At 45.5% G+C, this 20385-nt stretch overlaps 1 protein-coding gene across 5 annotated transcripts; it reads right to left on the minus strand.

The window, feature by feature from the left end:
- Nucleotides 1-669: 669 nt before the first annotated feature.
- On the minus strand, nt 670-19429 carry ADGRG5 (adhesion G protein-coupled receptor G5). Of its 5 annotated transcripts, XM_082229455.1 has the most exons (15): nt 18900-19429; nt 18617-18707; nt 17169-17294; nt 15718-15833; nt 14754-14886; nt 14156-14303; nt 11975-12109; nt 10510-10626; nt 9054-9096; nt 8297-8406; nt 7943-8064; nt 6411-6679; nt 4678-4777; nt 2901-3175; nt 670-2796 (listed from the first exon to the last, which is right to left on the minus strand). In XM_082229455.1, the coding sequence occupies exons 4-15, from the start codon at nt 15776-15778 to the stop codon at nt 2705-2707; spliced, it is 1605 nt and encodes a 534-aa protein (XP_082085581.1). In that variant the 5' UTR covers nt 15779-15833; nt 17169-17294; nt 18617-18707; nt 18900-19429; the 3' UTR covers nt 670-2704. The 5 variants fall into 5 exon arrangements, with proteins under 5 accessions (XP_082085581.1, XP_082085582.1, XP_082085583.1 ...); XM_082229456.1 differs by lacking the exon at nt 17169-17294; XM_082229457.1 differs by lacking the exon at nt 17169-17294 and having other exon boundaries at nt 15718-15856.
- Nucleotides 19430-20385: the final 956 nt, after the last annotated feature.

The following is a 20385-nucleotide window of genomic DNA, read 5'->3' on the forward strand; positions in this document are numbered from 1 at the left end:
GTGGTTGGGGAGCTGATGGGAGCACAGCTGTGCTGGCTGGGGGCTGGGGGGGGGCGGAGTTTAAGTCCAAAACATTTGGCGGGCACCAAGCTGGAGAAAGCTGCCGTAGTGAATGCCTGGCACAATGAAATCACACTCAGCTTCTCTCTGCCCACTGCAAATAACAGCCTGGAAGGTGGAGTGAGAATGTGCTCAGTGGGTCTGAGTTCCAGGGAGTGGAATGGATGTGTAGTCCAAGCATGGCAGCCACATTTTGCCCTGCTGGAGACTTCTCTTCTTCTTTCTGATGGAAGCCCCAGCTGCTAACTCCACAATTCTAGGAATCCACCATGTGTAGTTGGCAGGTGGTGGTTTCCTCTCAGTCAGAAGTGAGTTGCCCAATCCACCCTCCCTGCGGGGGACAGAGAGAGTGGTGGATCACTGAATAACCAGGTCTTTCCCCCTCTTTCTACCTGACCACTCCCATCCTCTGAATATACTGTAGATCCTCTTTCTTTCTTTCTTTCTTTCTTTCTTTCTTTCTCTCTTTCTCTCTTTCTCTCTTTCTCTCTTTCTCTCTTTCTCTCTTTCTCTCTTTCTCCATCCAACTTGCAAACTGGAATTTGTTCCCTTTTACATTTTGCTATGTGTTAAGCATTGGTAATATTGTGGAAATCAGAACACAAAATAATCATTTGAAACATATGCCAGCGGCATCACTTTATTTTTCTGATATGCATGTCAGGAGAGTCACCTTGAACATCTGTGCCATTGGTGCTCTGAACATTGTACAAAGTGCAAAACATTTCTACAGTAGTTGGCACACAATGAGAAGGAGAGTTACTTCCTCAAATATATTGGAAGATTACAAAAATTGAAAGAAGATTTCAAGAAGTTACTAAAATAGGCTTGTCCTTTTAAATCAGCTTACATAGCACTCGTTTTGCTTTACTGGAAGTCTGAAGTGAGAACATTTTTGCTGATATCACTAATAGAGCAGACAAGGAACGAAAGGAAGTCAAGTCAGATATAAAAGTAAGCAGAGATAAGAAAACTGTCCAGCTCAAAGCAGGCACAGGAGTTGAAGTCTACACATTATCTGCAGTGCAGCCTTCAGCTAGATGGTTTACTTTTTGGCAATCATGACAAATCTTTCCTATAGGAACATAGGAATCTGCCTTATACAGAGTCAGATCAGGCTCTCCTGGCTGCAAATGAGGATGTCCTTCATTCAAACCTCACCTTTTCTGTGAACTCCCAGGGTGGCCTCAGGCTTGCCACCCTCTCCAGTCCTATATAAGGATGCTGCCTGCCTGCAAATCCTACATACAGGTAGGACAAAGAGAGAGAAGCATGCTACAAGTTGGAGGGTGGAAGTCTGATGTGGTGAGTACAATATGGGATTCAGCAAACAAACACATTTTTTTCCTGTGTTCACCATTTTTCAGTAGCACCCCATACCAGGTTGCAGAGTATCAGCCTTCATAATCTCCTCCTTCTGCCATTTGACATTTCCTGCTAGCTCACTGGAGCATGTATTCAACAATGTCAACACTAACTTCATTGGGTAAGAAATTTACAGGAAGGAGCTCTGAGGATAGGAAATGCTTCAGTGACTCTGATGCATCTTGCCTGAGCAATGGCACAAACTCATGAGACAACCCCAACACTCTACAAATAAGTGTGTGCTGCTGGAAAAGATGGCATTTGTGCATAGGTTCATTGCAGTTCAAAGCAGGGTGAAGAGGGGAAAGGTCATGAAGCAGAGATGGAGTGCCTCCAGGTGGGTGTCTTATGTCAGCTGTATGCAATGACCATCCTTTTACTCTCACAGTGTGGATGGGGATGGATTTGTAACTGACCCTCTGCTGCTCCATCCACCAAACTGGAGATGTGTCATTTCTGCCCCATGGGCTCAAGCCACCCGGAGGAATGCCTGTTTGCTTGCCTGGTCTTGAGACTCCACCTGTTTACCATGCTAAAGACTGTGCCCACCCCGTCCTTCAAAAACTTGGTGCAGGGGCCATGTCACCTGTTGGATCAACATCTTAAGCGTGTGCTTGCCCATATTTCTAACCCTTTTGCATAACTACTGAACCTTTCAACTGTTGCCTTGATTTTGTACCACTCTGATTTATGTTTCTTTGGTGGAAACCAAGCTTTGAGTCTGAATTCTTCAGCTGACAGTGAGAGCCAAGACAAGTGTCCCCTGCAGCTATGTAGGATTTAGATCAGGGATTGAGAAACTGTGACCCTCCAGGTATTTATCGATTGATTATGTATTTATCTCACCTTTCCTGCAAGGAGTTCAAGGTTGTGCACTTACTTCTCCTCCCCATTTTCTCCTCACAACAACCCTGTTAGGCTGAGGGGCAGTGAACAGTCCAAGGTCACCCAGTGAGCTTCATGACTGAGTGGAGATTTGAACCCTGGTTCTCCCAGGTCCTTGTCCAGCACACTGACCACTACACCACTCTGGCTCTGTTTCTGGACTACAAGTTCCATCATCCTTGGCATTGGCCATGCTGGCTGAGGCTCATGGGAGTTGGAGTCCAACAACATCTAGAGGGCAACAGATTCCCAATCCCTGATTTAGACCACATGGATATACTTGCCTTCCTTCCTCCTCCTATGAAGATTCCCTTTTGGAAGGCAACGCCCACTAAATTTCCAGAATTTGGGCATCCTTTTGTTCCAAGGCTTCGCCAGTCATGTGATGCTGCAGTCACTGAGATGAACGAGATAAACGAGAGCCCGTTGAGATGTTGTCCTGCGAATGGGACCTCAAGGTGCAGTACCAGAGGCAGATGAAAAGCCCTGTGAGCAAAGAGAGCAGCTTCAGTAGGCTTGGAGGGGCTGCAAATTGGAAAGCATTAAGGGAGAGAAGCATTGGCTCCCAGCAAAATGCTGAGCTCACAAACCTTGAAGTGAGTTGAGGACAGTGAACAGGAAGATCTGTGGGACCGAGAGCACCCCGAAGGAGAAGAAAACCGACGCCCAGGTGGCACCCAGGAGGCAAGTCAGCCCCAGAACTGTCACCATGTCCTTACAGGAATGCTCTTTCCCCTGCCGAGGACTGGCTCGGAGCTGCCTGAGCCTCCAAACCACCAAGGTCAAGACAGCCATATTGAAGACTATGGTGCCACTGCAGTAAATCAGGTTGAAGTAATGCACTGTGGGAGAAGTGACCCAGCACCTGCAGGAGGAGAGAACTCAATGAGACACTTCCAGGTTCTCTTTCTTCTTTTCATATGGGTGGGGGGAAAGAATACAAGAGGAGATTAGCCCCAACGCTTCCCACAGCCCTCACAGGAGGAGGCTACAGTGCAGAAGGTCCTGTGTTCAAACCCCAGTATCTCCAGGTAGGGTTGAGAAGAAGCAGATTTAGGGGAGTGCAACCGTTTCAGTCACAACTGGGCACAGAGCCTCAGGGGCACCATAAAGGATGCCGCAACAATGATATAGAATGGAAGATGGGAGGGACTCCATATTTTCAGTAGTTAGCTGGCTATCATGGCTCTCCTAGTTTGAATTAGGATCTTTATTCAGCACACACAAGGAACGAACACACACATGCTTAAGGACAGGTATCCTCTTTTCTTTCTCTCTTGCTCACTCTCTCTCTACACATACACAAAACAAAACAAAACAAAACAAAACACTATTGCTTGACTTACTATTAGTATGGGTTCTCTGGCAAAATTGCCAGGCCCATATTGAAAATGGTTAGGGATTTTTCCACTCTTTAGATCAAGGTATGTGCAAGTTGTTGTGGGATCTGCTGCCTGCTTAAATTGCAATTTTACCGTCACAAGCAGCACTTATATATTCTGTCACTTTCATTCGTTCTTTCTTTATTCCTTTGTTTGTAAGAACTTCTCGAGGGCATAGAGTCAAGGGCAGACACATATTCATAAAAGGATGGACGTCATAACTCCAGCAAAAGACCCCAAAGCTCTTGTAGGGGTGGGTTCAGGCACATACTGCAACAACTGCACAACTGAGGTAGGTGCTGACAGAGGCTCTAAAGTGCAGATGAGCTCCAGCCCTCCTCCTGAACCTGGAGCTTTGGAGGGGGGGGCAGAGCAGCAGGGGAGGGTCACCACAGAGGCACTGCAAGTGAAACTAAGCCTAAGTGCTCATAACTGCATTTCCCCACTAGATATGTGGCTGGGAATGATAGCAGCCTAAACATCTGGAAACCCCCAAGTAGGATAAGACTGCTATATTTACTCACATGAATTCCATCACTTTTGCTTCTCCCTTCCCTCTCCTCATCACTTCCTCTCAGATTGTAAGCTTTGTGAGGCAGAAACCTGGTGTTACTAAATAAAGAATGGGTAGGCAAACTAAGGTCCGGGGGCTGGATCCAGCCCAATCGCCTTCTAAATCTGGCCCACGGACGTTCCGGGAATCAGCATGTTTTTATATGAGTAGAATGTGCCCTTTTATTTAAAATGCATCTCTGGGTTATTTGTGGGGTATAGGAATTCGGTCTCCCCCACCCTCCAAAATATAGTCCAGCCCCCCACAAGGTCTGAGGGACAGTGGACCAGCCCCCTGGTGAAAACGTTTGCTGACCCCTGAAATAAAGCAGCCCACTCACTGATGGCACTACATAAATCAACAATACCCACATAATGAAATAATTTGCTACCAAGACCATTGGTCCACCCCGCACCCCGCCCTGAAACTCACATGGTACTGTTGCGGTGAGCAGAGCTGGTTTTGATACCATAGCGGCCATAAATTTGGCTGTTGCTCAGGAAGATGATCACCACTGCTAAGCCAGGGAACCCTGTTGGATCCAAGAATGCACAGTGGTAAAGGCACAAAGAAGATTCATGAGCACTGCCGTCCTAAGCACAACCACACATACAAGATAAAAGGCACACTCGTTGCATGTTCTACAGAGCTCAAGCCTATCCAGATCTCCTGCTACACAGCCTATGCCCGGAATAAATAATGTCATTTCAATGTCTGTAGCCATAAGAGATGCTCAAGGCCAATGTAAATTAAACCAGGCTAAAGTTACACCAGATCCAAACTCTGCTCAGCAGCAGGGCTAATGCTGGGTGGGGGAAACAAGCCTTGAAAATAGTGTTTGGGTTACACCACCCTTTCTGCTGGTTTAACTTACATGGGGTTGCCAGGTCATGTGGCCGAGATGAATGGGCTTAGGATCCAGCCTAAGTCTCCCACCCCTCTAGCCACGCCCCTGCTACACCCACAGAACGCTTGTGCCAGCTCAATCAATCAAATCTTTATTATGGCCATAGACCTGCATAAGTAGGATGGGGAAATCTAAAAAGTATTAAATCTAAAAAGTATTAAAACAGAAGGTATATTTAAAAGACGATAAGAATCTAAACGAAACTAAAAGACTCTAAAAGAAGGGCTAGGAGCATTAAACAGATGTGGAAGGTTAGTATATAAAAGACTACAGCTTTCAATTTAGAGAGCACTCTGATGTGAGTGTTCACTAAATCTAGTTTGTGGCTCAGATCATCATCCGATGAATTTTGAACACCGCTGTGGAGAATCTGGCAACATTGTATGTTGTAGCAGGGCTGGTAAATGTCCCGGCTTAAGACCTGGTAGGCTCAGCTCAGCCAGCTGGGTGCCAGCTAAGTCAGGATGGAGGAGTTATATGCCAGAGTATCTCTGGGTAAACCAAGGATGAAGGAGTTAACTCAGCCAACCTGATCCACACTTTCCAGACTAATACACGGTTATCCTTCAGTTTTCACACTTCTCTGAATTTTATGAGGCAGTTCTTGCCTCAAACAATACACCAAAATCCATACTTGAAGTTAAAATGTGGTTTTTTTTCTCTCTTTTTAAGTGTGTTTTAGGACAAAAGGCATTCAAAAAGTGTATTCTAGGGTAAAATGCTAAATCTTCCTTGTAGGTGTGGCATAGATTTCCATCCTCAAGCTGCCACCTTAAACAAGAAAGGGGCCACCTAGTGCAGGCCTAGACGCTTCAGTCGAATGCAAAGCAGAAGGTCATGCCCAGATTTCATGTTCAGGGAAGCACAGGGCAAAAATTAATAGGTTCTCATTTTTTCTGCAAACCTACCTAATTCACACTTCCTGAAGCAATGCACAAGCTGAAACACAGCAAGACTTCAAAATTTGCACTTCTTTGAATTTTGTGATCCAGTTCTCCAAGCAACATAGGCAAATACAAATGTGTATATCAGGCTTCCTCAACCTCAGCCCTCTGGATGTTTTTGGCCTACAACTCCCATGATCCCTAGCTAGCAGGAGCAGTGGTCAGGGATGATGGGAATTGTAGTCTCAAAAGATCTGGAGGGCCAAGGTTGAGGAAGCCTGGTGTATATTATGGGGGAAGCCTGCACACATTGCTGTTTTAATGTTTCGTTTGCTGTTGTAAGCATAACAGAAAAAAATCATATTGATCCTCACCCCAGCCAACTGAACACAGTTTAAGGAGGTAGCGCATGATGTATGAGTTGTAGACTCGGATCACAAGCAGGTAGAGGTGGAAGCCTTCGATGGCCATCCAGGTCAGGCAGCAGAGCAGAGAGTAATGGAGGAAAGCGGCTGTGGCTGTGCACGGCCACGAAAGGCTGGCTGATGCTTGGAAGCTGCTGCCCAGGAAGGACACGTTGAGAAGGAAGAGGGCTCCCAGAAGGTTCATGTGGATCTTTGTTGTGGAATCATGCTGGATTTTCCTGCAAAAAGGTGTTAAAATGGAATATAAACTGGAGAGTTTTGCTGACTCAGTAAACTGAGTTTTGCTGACTCAGTAAAAGACAGGGCAGACACTGTGCTGGTATACTCTTTCTAGTACTTAATGGGATCTCAAGGCTGTGGAAGTGGCTTTAGGCATGAGATCTTTGCATCCTTTACAGCAGAATGTGATGTGTATCTCCTGAGTTCAACGAGACCTACTCTCGGGAACGTGTGCATATAATTGCAGTCTTAAAATCGTAAGGATTTTGAGGGGTGTTTTTTTTTTTAAAAAAAGGTCAAGTTACTAGATCTCATGGGGTGAGTTAAATACAGAAGGAGGAATCTACAGACCAGATCTTGATCAAGGTGTCCTTCCTTTGGGAGGAAGGGTGGGATATAAATGTAATAAACAAAAATTTTAAAAAGAGAGTGTTTGCATGCATATGAGGGGAACCATCTACACAAATCTAGAGGGGAGTCCCTAAGACAGTTGGATGGCGCCTTGTATGTCTCCTTCCAGCAACTCCTGCAACCAAGCTGGTGCCAAATGTATTGCTCTGCTTTCCTTTGGACTGCATCAGCAAAGCCAACAGAGGGGTCTTGTCATCTGGGTAGCCCAGGACTCCATACACATTGCCTAGGCTTGTGCCCCAGGGAGAACAGTTCAGTGCTGCTAACTCAGCAGTTTGACTTCACCCCCAGAGGCGCACTCCACTGACTCTGGAGACAGACCGATGCCAACAACAAATTATGTGTACAATGTTATGCAGATACTTTCAATGGAGCAACAGCTACCCCTAGTGGCAAGCAGAGGCTGGGATAATATTTTCAAAGAGGAATGTTTTTGTCAATCACGTATCCATAAATTTGTTTACAGAATCATTTTATGAAGAGATGCTGAAGTTTTCAAAACAGCTATGAAATCCCACACTACCAAAACCGGCATGGAAGAACCCCAAACAACTATAATTTTATTCTTCATAGTCTGGGGCTGGAAGCAGACAATAGTTTTTCAGAGGCTTGAGGGAGCGACCATTACTCATGGTCCACACAGTCATCCCCTCTTCCGTCAGGTCAGACAGGTGCTGCAGGTATTTGCAATGTTTCAAAAACCTGCACTACGTATTTGACAGAAGTGTTTATACCACAGGAACCAAAATGCACTCCTAAACCACTATCAGATCTTATTTTTAAAAATATTGCCTGCCTTTAATCCAGGAAGAAACTTTCTTAGGTATTGACTGAAGGAGCGCTGTACTTACCGCGATAAAATGTAGAAAAAGATAGTGAGCAGGCATGCAAAAGCAGAGATACTGCAGCCTATGTTGGTGATATAGGTCAGAGGAGCCAGCAGAGATTCATCCAGAGTAGTTGGGGAGATTTGCTGAATGAGCAGAGAAGGAAGAGGATGCAAAGACGAAAACAGAAGGAATTCAGATGAAATGGATATGTATTCTCCCCAACAGGCTAGTTTTCTAGGTGCAAGAGACATGTTTTCATGGAGGAAAGTTCAGTCCTAGGAGCCTGTCTCTGCTCCCCCACCAACCCCACATCAGCTGCCTGAAGTGTTGCAGCCCAGAGAGAGGAGCTGGGCCACAAGAGAGCCCCACACTTACCACAAGGACAGCAAAGTAGGTGAGGTGGTTGCACTGGCACAGAACCATGCCCTCCCAGTTGATGTTAGTTGTGCAGCCTTCCTGGCTCCAGCTCCCCATGCTGCCCTCTTCTGCCAAATGGGAGAAACCCAACCACACTCAGAAAGCAGCAGGAACAAGGGCCAAACTAGACAAGGGGCCACTGACACAACAAGAAATTGCATGCATCCTTTTTTAAAAAGCAGGCAGCAGGATGTGAAGGAGGGGCACATGTGTGTAGAATCCATAGAAGGACCCAAGCAGAAAGGAGAGGAGGGCTTTGTCCCCTGCTGTAGTCCTAAGTCAGAGGTCAGGCACCCCATGCCTGCTATTTGCATTAGGGAAAGAGGGCATTTCGACTGGCACAAATGAGAGGTTTCCTTCCAAAACAATGGGGGGGATTTTAAATCCAAATCAGGGTCAGTGCAAGAGGCAAAGGATTACAGTGTCCCACCTTCATCTCCCCATGTTGTTGTTTTAAAAAAAACCATTCACACATTGGCTAATTGTGTGAATGGAGTCTCCTCTAATTTGGTCCTAATTAAGGCTGATGCGTCCAATCCTGTGAACTGTTCCATTCAGGATTATCAAAGCAACAGTATCACAGCTTTTTTAAAAAAATAATAATACTTGCATGTGTTCCTTTCCCTTGCTTATATGCTGCTTTTGTTAGTTTGTAAACCACTGGTGTGGAAATAGGAAGGGAAGAGGATGGATAAGAGGCAAATTCTGGCCTTACCTGTTCCTTCCAGCCAAAAAACACAGGCCACGCTGGCATTGGCCTAGAAGGGAACAGAGACAAGTTGATGAAAACACTTTCCTACCTCTAGGGCAGAATTCCTTCAGTGCGACTGAAGGGTGCTTGTCAGGCAGATGGTGATGCCCAGCAACACAATTCCTGCCCTCCTCAGTCAGACAGAGCTAATAATAAAAACAATAATATAATAATAATATTATTTGCCCCCTCTTTACAGCTAAAATATAGGAATGCTCAACCATGGCCTGTGCTTTGCACAGCAACCAACTCTTAAACTTTCTCCTGTTTTCCTCATGTCCTGCATTGGAATGTAAAAAGGGAGAAACCAGAAGCATGTGCCTTCCTCTGCAGAAGGGCTTCCTCAGCAAAACTGCCCCTCCTCAAAAATTATTAAGGACTATAGGATTTAAGAAATACAACACTATTGGTGAAGCGCAACTGGAGATCATGGCTTGATCATCCAGGTAAATGAACACTGGAACATAAGGAGCCTGCTGGATCAGGCCAGTAGCCCATCTAGCCCAGCACCCTGTTCTTATAGTGATGAACCAGGTGCCTAGAAGCAGGACGTGAGCACATGAGCAGTTTCCAGCCTCTGGAATCCAGAAGCATTATTGCCTCTGACTGCGGGTGCAGAGTATAGCTACATCTCCCTGAATTAGCCTGTCTTGTATGGTGGAACAATGTAGTTTTGGAGGTCAGGCATGTTATGCTGTGCACAGGGCTTTGCAGCCCCCCCCCAGTTGTTGGTGCCTTCAAATCCTCCTTTTGGCCCAGCCACACCTTTAGCTGCCCCACATTTGATGTCAGGTACAGGGCAAGTGGTCATGGCAGGGTCAAAACAGCCTCACAGGCCAAGTGGGGAAGCCTGGCTGAAGGTTCCCCTCTGCTTTGCTGCAATGTTGGAGCTGCAGCCTCACTGCCCTCCCAACTGCTTTTTGCAGAAAAGCTTTGCTTCATTCTCTCAGGAGCTGGTAAGAGGAAGGCAGGGGCAGCTAATGGGATGTCTCCCATGCACTGTTGGCCTGCAGTTCTCATCATACCTGCCAATTGGCTATTGGGACTGATGGGAGGCGGAGTCTGACAAATCTGATTGCTGCATTGCAGGGAGTTGTTGCTGTTGATTTATTTGTAACCCACCTTTTCCCCTGACAGGGATTCAAGGCAGCTCACAGATAAATAAGAATAGCAAAATAATAATAATAATACCCCACCCTTTTTATCATTAAAAAACAAATAAACATTAATAGAATTAAAAACACCATATGGGTTCTATTAAAAACATACACATACAATAAACACAGCACAGCGCCAGCTGTACTGTATTCCACCAGCTGTACAGTGATTCCAAAACCTGGAGGGCACCACACTGACTACACACTGTCCGGCACAGGATAAACGCTTACTGGGTGACAGCTGTGGCCACAGCACAACTCACCAGCGTATGGTTGTGCCAAAACCTGATCTCCACCGGTTGAATGAGTTGAGTAATGCTGATATTCCCAAAGGTGGCCCCTAAGATGTCATCATTCAGCAAGGTGTGGTTCTTTCTGTCCTATAAGATAAAAAGTGGAAAAGACTTGGCATGGGATCACTGGGGAGGGAGTCTTTAAACACCCCTCCTCACAGTCCCTCCCCTGTTCAGTCAGTAGAGTTGATCAGCAGCAGAGCAGTCCACTCCATTGGGAACAACTGCTTTAAGGCACTCCAGGCACCTCAGGGTGGTTGCTGCCAACAGACCTGGCTTTCCCCACCCCTGTCCTTTACAGGTGGAAAAGATGAAAAGGGAGGGAAGCCGCTGGGAATCTGTGGCAAGGAGACAACAAAGGAAGTGTGAGGAAATGGATGCAGTGGTGAACAGGGGGACTCATTTGTGATGACTGCCATGATATTCAAGTAAACCTAGGCTTTGTACATACACTCATGAGGCCACCCATTCTGCCTTCTTCCAGGTCCAAAGGGGCCCATGTGTTGGTGATTGGGTGTGAATTGGAGGTGCATAAAATAGTCACTGTCTGTAAACCTTTAAAGCACATTCCTTTCCCTCAGAGAATTCTGGGCACTGCAGTTTGCTAGAGCTGCTGGGAATTGTAACTGCGAAGGGTTAACCACAGTGCCCAGAATTCTCTGAGAGAAAAGAATGTGCTTTGAATAGGCTGTGAAGGTACAATGTATACACCACCTTAGTCACAGCAAGGCATAGCGACAGTAGTTGCACCCAAGTTTCTGTGGGAAGGGGGCTTTTGAGAAGAGATGTAAAGGATTAAAAAGAGAGAGAGAGTTGACATTGTGTAAGAGCCAGCAAGGGAGAACGGGTGGAGTCAACAGGGAAGCCCTCCCCAACACACTCGGGACCACAGCTGTGTTGACGGGTGGTGATGGGATTTGCAGGGCGCCAGAGAATGCAGTGACAGAGCAGGTGATCTTCAGATGCCGATGGTAGACAAGGAGAGGTCAGAGGCAAGGATATGTAAGATAAGAGGGTCATTAAAATGAGCCAGAAAGAGTCACATGAATTGGCTTACCTTTCCTCTACTCTGTAGGCACTGTCTGAGCTGAAAAGTTCCATGTCTCAGCAGAGTTTTATTGCCCCAGAGTTTTCCCCATGAAAATCCACTCTTTAAAGCTCAATCAGCTCTGACGAGCTTTAAAGAGCGGGTTTTTGAGGGGAAAGCTGGGGGCGAAACAAAAAACAAGAAAACCCCCCTCAGACACAGAGTTTTTAAGCATGAACCTGTGCCTGGAAAGAGCAGGGCAAACGATAAGTGTGGATGTCCGCAGTGTAGCACAAATTAGGCTGGCTTTCCCATGATCCTTTTCGGAGTGTACGTGGCCACTGTCTGGGCCCAGTCTCCACCTCCACCACCCCATTAACCAAACCTCAAGTTCCAGGGAGTGCCAACCTGGAAGAAGCAAGATGTTTTCAGGTAAATGCAGGTGAGCCGCATCTCCTTTGCAGCTGTGCCCTGGGCTCTCTTCGCTAGCTCAGCGGGGAAATGCATGGCATGTTGGGTTTGGTTCTTCACTGAGGTATTGCGCTGCTCAGAGCAAAACAGACATGTACACATTTTTCATTCAAAAGCATTTATATGCCACCCTCCATTTAAAAAAATAAATAATGTCAAAACAGTTTGCGATAAATAGTAAGAACAATGAAAACAGAAATTTGTAACTACAGGAACTGGGGCTTGTTAGAACTAGCATGGAAGACCAAGGAATGCCTGGGCAAATAAGCGTTCAATAACTGGTAGAAACTCATCACAACTGATAGAATCATAAAACTGCAGAGTTGAAAGACGCCCTGAGGGTCATCTAGGATCATCTAACCCCCTGCAATGCAGGAATCACAGCTAAATAATTCCTGACATGTGGCCATCCAACCTCTGTTTAAAAACTTCCAATGAAGGAGAGTGCACTACCTCCCGAGGTATATCTATGGATAAAATAAATTTTAAAAAGCAGCCAACTGTTTTTCCTGTTGCATGTTGCTGTGAGGATCATGTAATGAGGCCCTTTTCCATTAATTAATTAATTAATTGCAAACTGAGGCTATTTGTCCACATTCTTGAACCTGATCTGCAGGACACAAATACCCAGGACTGCATTCTGGAGGGCAGGTTAATGAAAAAGTGACAGAGCAGTCATGCTGGAGGGTCATCATCCAATGAGCAAGGAACGTACGTGAAGGGAAGCTGTGAAATAATAGCAACACATCACCGGGGTCTCATTTCACTTCCAAAAGGAGCATTTGAAGAAAAGCCCACAGCAAATCACTTGCTCAAATATTCTTAAAATCAATCTGTTTGGAGGCTGTCAAAGCCAGACAATGTTCTCCGCGGTTGGGAATGGCATCCAACTGAAAGCAAACAGGGCCAACTTTGACCTTTCACTGAAGTTCTTCTCTGCATGGTTTTGTGAACATATTCGCATTCCTGGCATACCAAGAGCCATGCAGAAAGGAAGCCAGCCAGGACAATGGAAAATAATGTAGGAGAATTAATAGAGCAGAATCATAGAAATGTAGAGTTCGAAGGAAGGAAGGAAGGAGCGGTGGTGTAGCAAGGGGGGCACAGGGGTGGTTGCTCCAGGCACAAAATTGTTAAGGGGTGCAAAATTTCAACCCCCGGGAGCTGCCTCAATACAGCTGTGAGCTTCCATCACTAGGCTCTGTTGAAAACGACTTCTCCATGCAAACCAGGAAGTGACCTTTCCAGACAACGGAATGTCTCTTCTTTTCTTATCTATATGGCTGTGATCTCTTGGGTCATGCAGACGCCGATAGGCAGTTGAATGCACATGTGTACTCTGTCCATTTCCCTCCAAGGAAGGAGAGTCCACCACCTTCCAATGCATTTTTTAAAAAAATTGCATTTACATCCCACATTTTTCTCCCACCCACTGTACCCACCTCTGCACAGCCTTGGGGGCTGGCAACCCATGCTACACCACTGGGAGTGAGTAGAGGAGGAGGCCACTGCTGCCCATGAGCGTGCTGCCAGAGTTGAGGAGCAGGAAGTGGTACGCACTGAGCAGCAGTGTTGAGCACCCAGCAGTGGCAAGTGTTGGGTGCCAGGTGGTAGCAAGGAGCAGGAGGTGGGGGACTGTGCAGGGGCTTTTGCCTCTAGCAGCAAAATGTCCTGGGCTAGTCCTGACCCCTTTCCTTAAAATCAGCCATTTGAACACAAATATAGGTGGTTCCAGCAATAGGAGCCCATCCACACCTGCCCAGAGACATTGTACCAAGATTGCAATTGCCACTTCCGTCTTCCTTCTCCGCCTGGGGGATGGGCGGGGAGGGAAAGACAGGGGCAATCTAACCAAGGGGATGATTTTCAAGCACATATCACATAACCACACCTAGCACTGTGGGCAGCAGGATTGCACACTGAGGTTGAGCATGCTTGAGTCTGGATTGAGGAAAAACTGTGTCTTTGCGCTACAGGTGGGTTAGTGTGTTCACAGCCCCAGTCAAAACTTGGTGCATTTTCAAAGCATGTCTACCACTCTGTGTGTCTCTGCTGGGTATTCATTCTAGATAGCAAGAATCAGCAGCAGGGTGTGAAGATAGGGGGGGAAATACTAACCATTAAGCTGTCGCTGCTGACATTCAGTCCTCTGAAATCGCTAAGATTTATCCTGAATATTAATGTTTGAATATTGTCATGCACAACAGTGAGATTCTCTGTCAGGAGACTGGTTTGCAGCAGGGTCTTCTCCAAATTTTCTTTGGCTCTGAAAGTGGAGAATTGTTGAGAGAAAGTGTGTAAATGCTTAAGGGTTCCACTTGGAAACACAGAGCTGCCAAGGGCCTCAATGCCACAGATTGTGAGGATTATTTACATACTTATCTCATTACATTCCTCTTACACCTTTCCTCAAAAGAGCTTAAGATGCTGGTCATGTTTTCCCTCCTCCTCAGAGTCGTTTAACCCCCAACCCCATTTCTTCTCAGGGCACTTTGGAAATTGTAGCTGTCTGAGAGAAATAGAGATGGCCTAACATTCTCAGCATTCTTAACAAACTACAATACCCAGGATTCTCTGGGGAAAGTCATGACTGTGGTACAATACTGCTTTTAATGTATCATGCAGATGGGGTCTGGGTTGTGTCTGGGTGGAGTTAGGACTTTCCCACTGCATTTGCTGAGGGAAAGAAACATTGGTATCTGAGATCGGAACTTACCTCATCAGCTCCTTCCTTTCAGAGACACATCCTTCTTTCAGGTGCCTCTCAAATATTCTCATGGCTTTCTCCACATCACTCTTCGCACCAAGATCCAAGGACAGCCTGGTTGCTTTCCCGCTGGGTGCTGCCCCTTAGCAACAGCGAGGGAAAGACAGGCCATCAGTATAGAGGAAACAGCACATACTCCCACCATGAACGAATCAAAGAGTGCCCACATCACCTCCAGCAACAACACAGACCAGTGAGTCCCACACCATGCACAGGGAGAAGGGACACATAAATGTGGACCTTGGAAAATTAGGATTCCATAAGGACATAAGAAGAACCTGCTGGATCAGGCCAGTGTCACACCTAGTCCAGCATCCTGTTCTCACAGTGGCCAACCAGATGCCCTTGGAAAACCTGCAAGCAGGATTTGAGCACAGGAGCCCTCTCTCCTCCTGTGGTTTCCAGCAACTGCTATTCAGAGGCAGAGCATAGCCATCATGGCTAGTAGCCATTGATAGGCTTCTCCATTAATTTGTCTCATCCTCTTTTAAAGCCAGCCAAATTTGTGGCCATCCCTGCATCCTCTGGGAGTGAGTTTAACTGTGCACTATGTGAAGGACTTCCTTTTCTGTGTCCTGACCCTTTCAACAATCAGCTTCATTGGATGTCCACGGGTTGAAGCGTGATGAGAGAGGGAGGAAACACTTCCCACTCTCCCCTTTCTCTATGCATTATCTTATACACTCCTATCATGTTGCCTCTTACTCCCCTTTTCTCTGAACTTAAAAGTCCCCAAAGCTATAACCTTTCCTCATGGGAGAACCACAAGGAAAATACAGAAGGATGTTAATTTGATGGCTATGCCATATGGAAAGAATGAAGTGTGGCACCCCTGGGTCTCCCTGACGCACAACTCTCTCTTAGGAAATCAGGGTTGCCCACCTCCTAGCCCCTAATAAGACATCTTTCCTACCTGGTATCTGGTCCATAAAAACTGCGCATGCAAAGAGAAAAAGGCAAAATCCTGTGCCCATCTCTGTATTGCCGGAAATGTAGCGCAGGTCCCCAAACACCACAAATGGCTGGGAGCTGTTTACAATGTGAAGAAGAAACTGAAATGAGGTAGAGCAAGGTTACGGGCACATTTGTATATTTGGAAGGTGCAAGACAAGAAGAAGAAGAAACCCCCTTTCCAGACTCTTCTGGACTGCATTTAAAACAGGATAAAATATGACAAATAACATTAAATATATGGCGAAAAAATTAAAAACTGGGTCTGCAAATGCATGTTTGGGCTACCAGTGGGCCCCGCATCTGAAAAGTTTAAAGGCTGCTGCTGGAGTCAAAAAGCGGCCTTCAACAAATACACTTGCCATGGCGAGGATGGTGCCATCACTTAGCCACAGAGGAGAGCAGGATCATTCAAGCAGCTGCTTGGCAAATCCCTTCACCGCCTCCAGCTCTGAAGCTGGAAGGAAGGATGGGGACTGTTTGGCAACTACATGGCAAATATGGAAAGCCCTAACCATGCATGGCTAAACTGGCAACCCTCCTCTCTACTGGTCTTGCCTCTTCAGAGTGCTGGATACTTCCTGCCTGAGAGCATCCTGTGCACCTTAGGGGAATGGTGCCCAACATTGCCCACTCCTAGCCTCTCAGGCCTTCCCCTCAGGAAAAGCTGGGTGACTTGGCAACCTGGATGTTGGTGACTTTATTTTTTGGCTTGGCCAACATGGCCAGCCAGAAACTGTAGACCCTGGATGAAAAGGATCTTGGAAGAGTCACTTGGAAGAGTCAAATTAAACCATTCAGAGGAAACCCAAATTGCAAGGGACCTGAAAAAGGCATTTGAAGCCGGTTTGGGCAGGATAAAGAAAACGAAAGAAGAAAGCTTATAAATGTGTGAAAACCAAATTGGGGCCTTCGGATAGAGCAGCCTATAAGCCTAATACTTAAACAATCAAGCACATATTGTGGCTGGGCATGCAGTTATGCTAAGGGGGTGGGAGGTAAGCAATCTACACAATGGAATTTTTGTGTCCCTGTGTGGGCAGTGGTGTGCCTATGTTCTAGCATCAAGGTGCCCACAAACATGACACGAGGAAGGCAACATTAGCATGGTGCAGGGACTCGGGCTCAAAAGAGACATTGTGGCATTTGATAAGTTCCAGAACTTGCTTTTATCCACAGTAGATCAAATTGTGACACACATTCTCAGCTCAGAACTGCAAATCTAAGCAAATAAGAGATGCAATCTAGTAAAAAAAGACCACACTTTTTTTGTTAACTGATACAGATTTTGTCATATGCTTAACCTCAACTGTGACGCTGTACGAAAGCGAGCTTTCCTCATTAATAACTGCATTTCACAGAAAAAAGACTTGAAATGCACTTGTTAAAAAAAAGAAAAGAATTATGACTCATTTTTTCCTTTATTTCTTTTTTTTTGTGTGTGCCTTATTTCGCCTTAATGCACCTTCAATTTTCTGTGGCTGCATTTATTATGGCTAGGGGCCTCAAAAGCCAGAAGTGGTCCAGACCTCCAAAAACCTGGGATGCAAAGAAAGTAGAATTGTGGAGGCCTATGTGGAAAGGTTGGAGGAGTTGGTTATGCTTAGCCTGGTGAAGAGGCAATTAAGAGGCAAAATTAGAGCCATCTTCACACATCTGAAGGGGTCTTGCCAACAAGATGAAGCAAATTTGTTGCTCCAAAGAATAATAAGACCAGAACCAACTAGAAAAGAGGAGATTGAGAGGTGATATGATTGCCATCTTCAACTATCTGAAGGGATGTCACATGGAAGGTGGAGCAAACTTCTTTTCTTCTGCTCCAGAGGGGAGGGCCTGAACCATGGGTTCAAATGACAAGAAAGGAGATTCTGACTAAACATCAGGAAGAGTTTTCTGATAGTAAGAGCCATTCAACAGTGGAATGGGTTACCTCAGAAGGTGGTAGGCTCTCCTTCATTGGAAGTTTTTTAGTAGAGATTGGATGGCCATCTGTCAGGGATGCTTAAGATGGATTGCTGCATCACAGGGGTTAGACTAGATGACCCTGAGGATCCATCCCAACTCTACAATTCTATGATTCTACGGAACAAATTGCAAGAAAGAGTATGTGGGCTAAACGTTAGGAAGAATTTCCTGATGGTATAAGATGTTCAAGAGTGGGAAATACTGCCTCCAAATGTTAGGGATTTTTAAAGGAGAAACTGGATATAACATTTGGAATCCCTTTCAACTCTGTGAATCAACCTCGGGGGGGGGGGGGAACAAGGCTGAAACCTGAAATATGCCAGGATGCTCAAATACAACTTCTAAAAGAGAACCTGAACATATTCTCCCAAAGCAAAAAATAGGAAAATGGATTTACTAGGGACCAGTATCAGTATAGTAGGGGTCGCCAACTATTTTGGACCAGGGGGCACTTCTTAAATTTTGAGAGAGTTCAGGGGGGGGCACGCCAGTCACAAAATGACTGCCATGGGAGGATGGCATAATGCAAAATCAGAGAGAATACAGTCATGGTGAAGTTTTTCCCATGATTGTATTTTCACACGATAATTCTGCCTAGAAAATAAGACAGAAGCAAGAAAAGTGCATTAAAGGGGATGGCGAAACAGCAGAACCAAACAACTAATTTATCAATCACAGCACTGACTTCACTTGTTTGCTACAAACAGAGGTGGGAGTAGGCAGGCCTGTTCATTTCACAGAAATGACTTAAAAGGGTACCTGCACATTTTGTTTCATAACTTTCTTTCTAAGGGGGCAGGAGACTTGCTTAAAAAAGAAAGAAAGCGCAGTGCCTGGGGTGTAGAAAGACACCTGGAGAATATGATGGCCTGATTTGGCCATGATAAAGCACTTACGTCCAACAGAGTCCTCAAGGAGAGTTAGGTCCCACCACGATGATTTTAATTTGTTTCTTTTGCATGGCGTTCTGCTCCCATGTCAGCCTCACTGTAAGGTGCATTAGCATGTCATTATAATAATTTAAAAAAAAAACATTTCCTGGCCTATACAGATGGCTTCCTGAAGCAGGAAAAGGAAATTCTACATCAAACACTTGATCAAAATACACATCACTGTGCGAAAAGACTCAAATCTATCAGAGCTGAAAATGGGTGTGGAGGGCAAATGTTGACAACTCACCCGCACTCTGTGGAGTGTGCTGCTGCTTTCAGATGTTCAGACCACTGGAAAATGCACGTGGCTTGTTTCCTCTGCTAGCTTGTAAGCAAGTGAAGGCGGAGGCCTCGGATGCGATTTAGCAGCAGCAAATTTTGGACAAGCCACTCCCCTCGGGCCATAACTTCACCAGCTCCAGGACCTTGCAGAGAGATGTGATCTGAGGTCCATTCCCAGAATGCAAACCGCAGACAAGCAAAGGCTGTAAAAGGGGGAAGGAAGGGGATGGAGATGACCGAGATATCCGTGAAAGGACTGCAGAGCTAAGGAGAAGTTCAGTTGAGGAAGTTGAGGAAATGCAGCAAACAGGCAGAGCAAAGAACGTATCTGAAAGCAGCACCTGCACAGGGAGATCTTTGTCAAACAGAAAATAAAGGCTTTTTCTCTCTCCCTGATCTGTAATGGCTATATCACCTCTCAAGAGGAATGTAATGGGATTTTTCTGATATTAGGGAACAGATTAACTGGTTTTAATATTGCATGTGTACATTGTTGCTTAACTAGAGATGAGGGTGGGGAGAATCTGCCAAACTCAGATTTGCCTGATTCAGTCTGGGCACAACATGACTCTGAACTGGATCCAGAGCCCACCTCTTAGAGGTGCCCACAGCCTAAAGCAGCTAGGAATTACACTTGGAATTACAATGGAGCAAGTCCCCTTGGGAATGACAGGAGCTGATTATGTTCTGTCACTCTCAGCAATAATTGTTTGAGGAGGAAACATGGAAAAAGGTAAAAAGCATTGATGGTAGCTCCAGGGGGCTGGCTAAGCTATTTTTGCAGCTTTTGAAAAAGCAACTGTGCTTTAGAGTGCAACGAGTGCATAGAGTGCAATGACACTCTATGGTTTACAGTTTCTGATTCTTTGTTTTTCTTTCTTTTTGTTACGTTTGCATTTTTCTTTTTAAACAATCAATAAAATATGTAATATATATATTAAAAGGCAATTCTAAATAAACCAAATATCATAAAGACACCGCAGGTTTCACTGTCCCTAATTCTGAGGAAACTAAACCTTGGGTAAGCGCCTGGGACCCCTGGAATTTCACACAGCTCAGAGATTGGGGCGATGTGCAACAACACTAGTCATATATCAGATCCCCTCTTAAAATCTCATTTCTGAGGTCTGGCAAGAATGATCTCCCCATTTTACTTTGCTAGCCAACATTCCATGGCTACTGAGCATGCTTGGGCAACTTTCTGGAGGTGTGGAAAAAGTGTTGCTTCCTAGGTTTTTAATTTTTTGTATTTCTGCCAAACCCAGGATCCCCCAAAGCATGTTGACAACTCCCTCTTGTTTCTCAGTGGCCCGATTTTGGCTACAATCCCTGTCAGTACTCACTACCCAAATTTGCTATTGGAATAATAATAATAACAGTAACAATAACAATAATAACAACAACAACAACAACAATAATAATAATAATAATAATAATAATAATAATTTATT

Source organism: Podarcis vaucheri (genome assembly GCF_965113315.1).
Source record: "Podarcis vaucheri genome assembly, chromosome: 7".
NCBI classification, from domain to species: domain Eukaryota; kingdom Metazoa; phylum Chordata; class Lepidosauria; order Squamata; family Lacertidae; genus Podarcis; species Podarcis vaucheri.